This window comes from Tamandua tetradactyla, chromosome 2 (genome assembly GCF_023851605.1).
Source record: "Tamandua tetradactyla isolate mTamTet1 chromosome 2, mTamTet1.pri, whole genome shotgun sequence".
Classification (NCBI taxonomy): domain Eukaryota; kingdom Metazoa; phylum Chordata; class Mammalia; order Pilosa; family Myrmecophagidae; genus Tamandua; species Tamandua tetradactyla.
The window spans coordinates 54,467,280-54,477,972 of record NC_135328.1 but is presented as its reverse complement, the minus strand read 5'-3'; the positions used below and the strand labels follow the sequence as shown (position 1 = coordinate 54,477,972).

The window sequence follows — 10,693 nt, the reverse complement described above, 5'->3', positions numbered from 1 at the left end:
CTGGGCCAGGGCGCCCGCCCCGCCTCTGCCGTACTGCTGGGCAGCGTCCAGGCCAGCAGCTCAAGCAGGATTCAAGGTTGTAAGACGAAAAAAGTAAAGGTCTTCTTCTGCTAAGTTTGTCATAACTGCTTTGGTATCTCAGACATTTCTGTGTATATTAGATATATGTTTCAGAAACACAGATGAGATCACATCCATATTTTTCTTTTTGCTTTTTCACTCAGTTATGGCAGAGACTTTTATGTGTCAGAACAGAGATCTACTTCGTGTCTGCACAACAGTCCTCTCCCTGGATAAACTATAGCTTGTTTCTACGATTTTTATTTTTATTTTTTGCTAACATCGCTGCAGTGAACATACTGTACATAGATCTTCGTAGCAGACAAAAGGTCAAAGGGTAAGTGCGCTTAAAATAGATATATGATGAAATTCTGCTGCCAGAGACACCAGAATAGGGCCAGGTGCCTTTCTCCGCATCCTGAGCGGCTTCAATCACAAGCGTGGCTTCAGGACCAGCAGTCTCTCCAGGTGGAGCAACTGAACCTCGTGTGGTATCTCCCCTGAACTTTCACAGGCATGTCATGCTCAGCAGAATCGTCACTTCCTGCATCCCGAGGGATTCCTTCCTGTAATTCATCAGGCTCACCAGCCTCCTCTAGTTTCTTTTTGAACGTGCCACATTAAGAGCCGATCGAATCGTTTGCTTCTTAGCCAGACGCAATACCTTTGCAAGTTCTATCCGTCGGCCACACCCGCCCCCCCCCCCTTTTTTACTGCAGTTGTTAGACCCTGGGTGATTAACAGCATAACCCAACTGAAGGATCACCCTTCTCACCCCCTTTCTGATCTCCTTGTATAAATATGTTAATGAACATGGACAAAATGGATATTGCAGATTTAATAACTTGCATTCTGGTTTTTTGTTTGCAAAATACGTATTTCAGGGGGTGTGAGGGTAGTTTAGTGGTCGAATTCTCATCTGCTATGTGGGAGACCCGGGTTCGATTTCCTGCCCACACACTTACCAAATGTAAGAAGCCAACAAAAACAAAAATTCGCATTGCAATAACGGGAGACTCACATGGAAAAAGAATGAAATGTGACCCTGGCATACAGCATACAAAAAAAAATATATATATATATATATATGTATTTCATATATACTGGCATTGCCACCTATGACCAGTTGATATAATGAAGGCAAGTTCTTATTTACCCATGAGGGATTAAGCGACACCCCCAGGTCGTATAGTGAGAGGAGGAGCTGGGGTGCACCTGGGCTTGGGGCTGGGCTCTGGCCTGTGAGTGGTCCCTGGGCCCCAGGGAGTGGAGCTGGGCTCTCAGCTTCTGTGTCCCTTATCCAGTAGGACACTCAGCCTCAGACCTGGTTTCCTTCACAACCATGCTCCCTCAGGAAATTCTATGAACCACCTACACATAGGAGCAATAAATCTGGGGAAAGGGTATGCCTTTCAGAGTTGAGATTCTATGCCAAGGTCCCAACTCTTTCCCATGGCTAAGAAGCTCAGAAGCAATCAGAGGGATCGCGGCTCCTTATGGGAACAAGCTGTTAGGAATAATTTGTAAGCGTTCCAAATGCTTGCCTGGTACTCGGCATTGTGCTGATATTACGCATGACTCCTTTGAATCCTCACTATTCCAGGAGATAGATTCCATTGCAAGCCACATATTTATGGTTAAGGAAATTGTGACTCAAAGTGGTGAAATGTCTTTCCCAAGACCACACAGCTAGGAGATGGCAATACTCAGAGCAAAGGCCTGACATCAAATCCAAGCTCTTGTTGCCTCCACTTCCCCATGCCCAGCTTGTCCTCTTCAACTCAAAGTGCAGCATAATCCTGTCCTGAGCCCTGCAAAAAGTACTCTAGAAATGGCAACAAAATACGCCAAATTAAATGCTTTCTCTCTTCTAACCACTTCTCACATGAACTGTAAGGGGGTGGTGGATGAGTGTTGGGTGTGCCATGGGGGTTTGTAATTAACACCATGTGAAGCCAGTGAATTTGCAGACAAATCCATTTCACAAAAAGGATTCACGGTCACCCTTGTAATCACATCACTCACTTAACCTCTGCTATGGTCGAACCTGAAAGAACAGGGTGGTCAGCCAGTAAGGAGGTGGTGGAGAGCAGGGTGGAGGTCTGGGGGATGCCACGCACAATCTCAATACCATCCAGGGGGAAAGGAGTGGGCTGCTAATTGATAAGGCATTTCAGCCAGGTCCCTCCTCTCTAATTTCTATGTAATCTATAAAACTAAAATTATTGTGTCTCTCCAGTCAAATGACTGAGAAGGGACACACAATCTGAGAAGGCATGTTCAGCATTTTTTTTTTTTACTTTTTTTTTATTTAAATAAGGAGAATTCTTTCATATGGAAAGAGCTAATACAATCACATATTTGAAAGGAGAAACAATAGGTACTGAACCGGAGGGAAAGTCAAAGGGTGAGTGTGCCACCACCGGCCTGGAGAATCTGTGATTCCATTTCCCGTCCAAGGTAAAAGTTTCCAAAAAATAATGTATAACATGTTGCACATTACACTTTTAGCCATCGTCTGCCCTTTCAAATATCTGGACTACATGAAAAGACAAAGAAAGGAAAGACCAAGATAAAGGGAACAACAAAAACCCTCTCAAAAATGAAAAAAAAAACAAAAAACAAGCCGTTTTTACTATGCAAGGCATGAGGCTAAAAGCTTACAGTTTCCCTCTTAAACAATGGAAGAAAGTTGCCTACACAGAGTCTTTAACAGAAATTTCCACTCCAAGGCTTCCTAACATGCTCAAGACAGGGACTGGGGACAATGCTACAATCTTCGTAGCCACCAAACTGGGGTGGGAAAATGGGTGAAGAGCAAGTCTGATGTGCCCGGAAGATCACTGCAGCCAAATACACGCTGGTGGTCCTGGTGGCAAGCACGACTGGGTGACAGTGGGGTTTCCAGAATTCAGATCTGTCTCTAACACCAAACCATTCTTGTCCTGGAGGATGTTTAAGTCCATCTCAAATTCAGATAGCTGGCTTTCTGGAAGTCTGCATACACTCTAGTTGTATCCTTGTCAAGTGCTATCTCTAACAGACCCTTTAACCCAGGCCAAGAAGATTTGAGAGGCAACTACTTGGTAGAGTGAAAGCAAACGGCAGGGAGAAGGGGCTCTACCAGAGTTGCCACACACTGCCTTAGTGAGCTCATTCTGGCTGGGTGTGCCGTGAACACACACAGCTTCCTTGGCTGAGTATCAGTCACAAACGTCATGAACCATCCAAAAGGCAGATCCATAAGCATAGGAGGGCCGTGGCACAGTTGAGAGAACCGATGTCAATATTTAGTGACAATGTATCCCAGTATCCCTGGAAGTGGCTAGAATGACCACAGCTTTGGAACTGAACCAATTTTTCTGGATGTTTACTGAAGTCATCTTGTTCCCCCTCCCCCGCTAAGAAGGAACCTACAGCTAGAAATTTATTTGAACTTTAAAAACAATAATAATGTAAATTAAAAAATGGAAGGAGCAGTAAAGAAAACCAGACCAAATGCAGTGAACGGAGAAGTCGTGGATGGGTGAGACATTTCAGATATACAACCCCACACTCTGGAATTTCATTCGATTGAGCAGTTAATAAGCAGACAAACACTGCTACAGGATCACTGGTTGCCCATCAGACTGCACCATATACGGCCAGGGCAGAGCTGCCAAGTATGAGAAAGGAGGGCGATTTCAAGTCAAAGTGGCCATCCTTAACCCCCACCCATCTCAGCAGCAGAAAAGATCAGTGCTAGTGACCACCTGTTCCTGGCAACGACCCCAGGACATCCTGGCAGAAGCCTCTGCATGTATTTGCACCCTGAGAATGGGAGTTTGAAACCAAAGTATATGACCCTACATCTTACTACTTTGAGCTGAGCTCTAAAATCACATGAAAGGAAGATATATTGCACCTTAAAAAGCCTCTGCACTAAAGACTGAATTTAATCAGACCAAGGAAAGGCCTAGGGTGTTGGAATGCCCATAGGCCTGCCCTCTGCTCCAACAGAGTCTAATTAAAATCTCTATTTTAGTGGGAAAGAGACCACAGCTTTGGTCACATGGAGGTGGTGAATGCACTGAACTTCACATGCAATTTCTTGGCCTTTCCTGCACAGAATAATTCAGACATTTATATATATAAATAGAACAGTGAAACATTTACTTTTTTTCCACCTAGACCTACAACATCAATACATATAAATAAATTCTAGTGTTGTTTTTTTTTTTATTTGGGAAAGGGAGAGGTTGAGAGAGAAATATAGGATAAGAGAAAAGGGCTAGAGAACAGGTGACCTTTTTGTTTTTATTTTCTTCTCTCAAACAGGAAGTACTGTCATTCTGAAAGCAGGTACACCTGAAGATTTTGCTTTTAACAGTATCCAGGACTGTTCTGAATTTTAAAATGAGAAGAAATCTTTTTCTTCTTTTGACAAATAATGTGCATTAGGATTAGGTGTGAGTGGATGTACTTCTAAACTGTACAGGCAGAGATGAATTTGTGTGGCTTCAGCAGACCCAGACTCATCCAGGGACAGCCTGTCAATTGCGGCAGCGTTGGGGGCAGAGAGGAGCTGCAGTCAGGCCTTGGTTCATCACAGGTACAAAAAAGTGGGTGCTCGCATGGGGAAAAGAAGAAGTGGATGAGGGATATAGGACAGACGAATGCCAGTCACCCCAAGTGGGCAGCCCTTTGAGAAGGGACTTAAGAGTAAAGATTCAGGAGTGAAAGAAGAAGAAGAAGAAAAAAAAAAAATATATATATATATAAGCACTGAGAGTGAAGGCAAGAAGGGGAGTTGCTAAAAGTTATAAATCATAAAACATTTCTGAATAAAACTGTCTCTTCCCTCGATGACACCACGGATGAGACAATGGAACCCTTTCCTAGGTTATTCCCCCACTTGCTTAAAACAGCAGACAGCCATAAGTTAATTCTGCTGTTCTTAAGATGCTTCTTTCTCCATGCTCTGTGGGGACAAGAGTGAAGGACAGGGGATGCTACACTACAGACAAGGAGCTCAGAATCCAGAGATAGAGTGTTTGTCACACAGTCATGGTGACACTGACTCCACCTAGGACCCCAGCACAGCTCACAACTGCTGGAGGGCTGCCTCTGCCTGGGGCACATCCCAGCCCTCCTACAGCACATTCTCTGATTCAAGTCTTTGGACCCTCCTCCTATAGGTAAATGGCAAGCTAATTACTCTAAAAACATCTGAGAAACATGAAATTTCCCCTCTCTTTTCCTTGGAATGACAGAATCTGGAACAATTTCCTTTGTTCCTTATTTAAAAAAAAAGCATGAAATGACTCACACATAATTTTGCTAGAGGTTACTCTGTAGACTTAAGATGCTGTCCTTTTTTTCTGGAAGCTGCTCACGCTGCTTGGGAACCTGGCTGGCCTGATGACCCACACTCACCTTGGAACCCTGCCCCCACTGTCTGTATAGGTCAGTGAGAATGGCACTGGCTGCCAGCTTAGGGGGTACCTCTGTCCCAATAACCTGGGTCTGTTGCTGAGAGCAGAGAAAAAAGGAGTAACTCCCAGCAGCCATATAGACCACACACCTTTGCTGTAGATTCAACAAAAAAATTTGTCATGTACTCATCACTCTGTCGATGAAATCTCTTGATTTTAGTAACAAGCTGTAGGAAGAGGCACAGGAGAAAGAGCCAGGCTCAGGAAGAAGAAATAAAAATGACACATTTATGGAAGGTTTTGAGGAAAGTAAGTATGAAAATACAGCAGCTCCTGAGGAATTGGGTGAGAGAAACCCAGAAACAGAGCAGACTGATCAGAGCCAGTGGGTGCTGTCAGCTTATATCATCCAAGCAACATTTGGTTCACACCAGACACTCTCTATTTCCATGATTCATCTCTGGTGCCTGGGGTTCAACATATCAATTGGCTTTAGAAGAGTCCAGGACAGAAATTCTGTGTAATTCTTCTGCTAAAAACATCATTAGCTTCACTGGGCTGCCCATAAGCCCCCTGGGGTTATCAGACAAGGGACAGAAATCAAACTGAGAAGTCAATCTACCTTAGCTTTGTTCACACCATTGCTTCCAAAGCCTATAGCTGAACATCAAAAATGCTCACGATCAGTGCCTTAAATAACTTCCATCTCTTTTTGCAAGTTAACCTCAAAGGTTAACTAACCAAGAGGGAGCAGGGAGGAGTCTTCTTAAGAGTCATCTCTTAAGGTATTGCAGTGATGTATCAAATTAAACAAGAATGAGGTTAAGGAAACTACTGGAGACAGAAGAGGTGGTAAGGGAGAGGTGGCGAAGGACATATAAAAGTTCAGCTATACAGACAGTTTGCATTTTTTTTCTTTTTCTTTTCCTTTCCTTTACGTAAAAACCACAGCTGCTTTTTAAAACAAAAAGCCTCAAATTAAAAGGACCCTGCTGCCAAACCACTGTGTCTGGGTACAGTAAGGCTGGACTGGAAGCCAAAGCAGAGAAGGGAAGCACTGCTGAAAGTGCCCTGGCTGTGAAGAGCAGGACAGAGGGAGGGAGTGGGGAGAAGAGGAGATTTGAGGGATGGGGTTATGAATCTGTACTGCACAAAAGGCTTGAGTCACTCCACATTCATGGTGGATAGGAAAAGAGGGGGAATGAAGGAGTCGTTTGCTTTTTTGTTTGTTTGTTTCATATTAAAGCAAGCAAGTCAATGCCATATATCCACGGGTGCAAGCTGGTTGGACAATGGAGCTGTCAGGAGTGGAGAAGAGAAGGGAGATCTCTCAGTCTGGGCCAGGTGGGTGGATGGTGAATCTGGTGAGATTCCCAAGCATCTGGCTGTATCAAAGCCAAGTGGCAGCACTGTCCACATCTGGGGGTGAGGTGGCGGTAGTGGCCAAGCACCTTCAGGCCTTGCTCTCCTCTACTTTCACTGCCCGAGGCTTGATTGCTCCAGTTCGCTTCATCTGGGAGGCAGATGAGGGGACCTCCTGCAGTTTCACAGCTCCCAGGCCGGGTTTTTCATCCACTCGTTGTTTTGCCTTTGGACAGATGAATAGGGAAAAGGGAAGTTAACCTAAAGCATAAATATCTGTTTGCATACATAGTGTCCACACCCCCTTCCTGATTCTGAGTGGCCACCCTAACAAGTCCATCTTCTGGCTGAAGGATGGGACTTGGAAGTGACTCTCCTAGTAAGTGAAACTGATGTATGACTGCTCTGTTCCTTCCCAAAAGGCTCTGAGTGCAATGATTTGGAGAGGCAGGAAGAGTAGGTCTTCCAAGAAGCATTTAGTGATACCCCCGGGCCTCTGTGGGAGAAGCGGCAAGGCCTGGGGCTAAATAAAGCATTTCTGTTCCCAAGGCCAGTTGAAACAGCCTTTTCAAATCAGTGCACCCCATGTCTTACAGGCAAAATAAGAAAGGGGAGGAAAGCATCTCCAAGTAGATTCAACTGCACCATACAAGTCTTAGAACCCCTAACAGTCTGCTGAGGGGGTGGGGCAGGCAAGCATGCCTCTAAGCAGCATTAATTCTCTCAGCTCTTTGGCCATTATTCAGTCAACCCCTATGACTCCAACTTTGTAGAACCTTTCCCAAGACCCTAGCTTGAATGGTAGATTCTCAGTTAGGATTCCACTAATCTGCAGGTCTGCACAGTGGAGTTCATCAAAGAGTAAGTAGCCACAATTCTGCCCCTCACACAATGGTCTGAACTCTGGAAGAAAGCTTTAGAAGCTCATTCCATGCAATTCAAATAGCAATCTCCAGGGGAACCAAGTATGGAGGAGTAAAGGAGACCAATCAACTTTCCAACATCACCAGCAAGTAGTGTTGCTGACTTAAAATCCTATGCCTGAGGTGTTTGAGTGCTGGTACCCCAGCAAAGAAATAGTGCCTGAAGAAAAAGACATTGAAAAATTCCTTAAAAAAATTTAATTCCATCTATAATCCCACCCAGCCAAGACAAAGACGAGACACACCACTTACTAGAGCTAGCACGTGCACACATACACATCCCGGCTTCTAGAGCTAACCCACAGCCCTAACCAAGTCTCCCAGAGCGCCATGTCAGCCCAAAATTGCTATGGGTAGTACACCTTCTGGCGTCACCTCCTCAGAGGAATCAGTATCCTCCCTTCTCTGCAGGACAAGGAAGGATCCAGACGCCTGTCAAGAGCAGAGAAGCCTTCACCAGGAGGGACTCGGGCTGTCCGGCTCCTGATTCCATGCTCAAAGCGCTAGGGCATGTCTCTCTCTTATAAAAGGAGCACTCAAATAGGTTGGACAGTCCCTTCTCTTTTGGCGCTTGGAAACAGGCCTAAGTCCCGGGCTGGAGGATCTGGAAAGCCATCTTCTACCTGTTGAACGTAGTGTCCCTGCACAGAGCCCATGTTAACTGCTGATCCAGAGGGCTTCCCACTGGGGCTAGCAGAGCTAGGCCTGAAAAAACCAAAGGCAGGGGTGAGAATACACAATGTGTCACCGCAGAAATGGAATCAAAGCCTAGCACTTGGAGGAAGGCAGAAAGGAAGGGCCGCTTTGACTAGAGGCACTCACTATGGGCAGTCCGTAGACCTCTCAGAGGAAAAATAAACAACAACAACCAAGAATGCAGAAGGGGAGGAGGAGGATGGCAGCCCTTGTCTACCCTGGCATTTCAAACACAGAGCTCGAGGAGACACCCAAAGGAGAAGAGAGGCGGAGGCATTCTACCTGGACTTGTGTCCCATATGGGAGATGTATATACTGACTATCCTGATCTGGACTTCTATCCTAACATGGCAGATGGACACTGACAGTCGCTCCGGGTTTTGAGGGACTGGACAAACATGACGCAGTGCCTCAGAATAAGGACCATAAACCTGATACTAAACCAGAATTATGCTGGGTTATCTTTCTACTCTCCATTTTTAGAAGAGGAGGGAAAAAGACACCAAAGGGAACAAAATCTAGAAAATCCTTCTAAATGTGTTCCATTGACCACTAGTTCCCAGATGTCAATGAGTTGCTGCATGGAAAAAAAAAAAGGTTCTGTGGTCAAAACAGTTGAGAAATACTATTTAAACAACGTTAAGAGGACTCTCAACTGGAGGACTGCTTAGACCCTACATTAATAAACACTGCAACTCTCCAGCAAGTCATCTCGAATGTGGTGCTTCCTCAAAGTATCTAACCAGGGAACCTTCTTTTGCAGGGCATGTCTCAGAAGCTCTGTTTCTAGAAAACTTTGGGAAATACTGCTCTATAAAGATAAACAAATTTCCCCAACCCCTAAAACACCAACAAAACAAAGGCTACTAATTAAGGCTTATATTCACCAAATATTCCCCCCCAAATAAAGCTGCTACTCCTACACTACATGAACTCAGGCGACTCTTGTTATGTGTACTTTCTTTTTCTGGATTTTGCCTCTCTGGGTAAGACTCTGTAGCCAGATGCTGTTATTATCTGCCCTTGACAGCAGGGTAGATACAGCATCTGTTTATAGTTGAAGCACAAGTAGCTTCATTCTTTGAAATTGTGCTCATTGTCTGTGCTACTGTCTATAAATCTTTTTCATATATTTCTGTTCTTTTGGGCTACAGGAAAAATGCATTTGGAAAACAACAACAACAAAACTGAAGCCAAAAGAGTGAAATTAAGAACAGAAAAGAGGAAATGGGGAAAAATTCACGAAAAGCGCCATTCTGTGGACATGATGTTGGAGGTATTGAATGGATGTAATGGAGGTAGACTCAGCCTGGACATTCAAAGAGCAATGGGGACAGAATGACTACAGCAAGAACAACCCACAGACAATGGTCATTTGATTTGTGAAGGTGCTTCTTAACTGATTAAGCATCTTAATGCTCATGGAGCTATCTAAAGGTGCTCTGGAGCTATGTATTTAATCTACCACAAGACATTGCAGATCCTGTATCCGTTTTCTCATTTGCAAACAGGAGGTGAAATCCAGGAATCTCCCACAGATAACAAGAGTTGACTGTACAAAACTCCTGAGACCCAAATCCAGAGCATATTGCCTTTCTATCCCAACACAATCCTTCAGGAATGAAAAAAATCAGCAGAATCAGAGGTTCTTTGCAATGGTTCTACAAAGCCACCTCTGAGTTAAGCTTAGGGGACCTAGGACAGTTACTGGAGGTGAAGACAGATACAGAGGAAGCAAAAAGAGGGCCTACCAGTTGGTATTATGAAGGGCTCCCCAAAGCCCAGCAATTAAAAGTCCCCTAGCAGGGGTCAGAGGACAAGTTCAGGGGAAGGAAGATACCTTGAAAAAGTAATTTGCCTCCCCTTGTTAGGGAATGTGCTTTATTGACCAGTGAGTTCTTTTATTGTTAATTTAGCGAGAAAGTTGTAAATGGTCAGGGTTGGTCCTAGCATCTATTAAAGCACTAGCCGTTCCTTTTCCTACCTTCCCAGAAAGTTCTCCTAATCCAGGGTATTATGTTATGATGATTAAAAACAAAACAAAAGAAAAAAACACTCTTTAATTCCCAACTTTCCCACAGTATCACTGAAACTTTATGGGGATTCACATCAGCCTTCAAAGGGGAACAGGCATTAGTGCCCTTCCACCACTGTCTATCAGCTCCACATAATTTACTTGCGCCACTGAGTCATGTTTACAGTGAAGGCACAGCTACTCAGTATCCAATCCCCAGGGAA

The 10,693-nt window shown here is 44.5% G+C and overlaps 1 protein-coding gene and 1 long non-coding RNA gene across 3 annotated transcripts in view; one reads left to right on the top strand and one right to left on the bottom strand.

The window, feature by feature from the left end:
* Positions 1-25: 25 nt before the first annotated feature.
* LOC143672696 (uncharacterized) lies at positions 26-9,915 on the top strand. 2 transcript variants are annotated; one of them, XR_013169948.1, is made up of 3 exons: positions 26-76; positions 225-397; positions 9,610-9,915. It is a non-coding gene; the product is annotated as an uncharacterized LOC143672696 (long non-coding RNA). The 2 variants fall into 2 exon arrangements; XR_013169947.1 differs by having other exon boundaries at positions 26-93.
* PRRC2B (proline rich coiled-coil 2B) overlaps positions 2,365-10,693 on the bottom strand; it is a 103,258-nt gene continuing 94,929 nt past the window's right edge. Inside the window, 2 exon segments of the mRNA XM_077147246.1 lie at positions 2,365-7,062; positions 8,383-8,464. Of these exon segments, the coding sequence (XP_077003361.1) occupies positions 6,928-7,062; positions 8,383-8,464 (217 nt within the window). The 3' untranslated portion in view covers positions 2,365-6,927.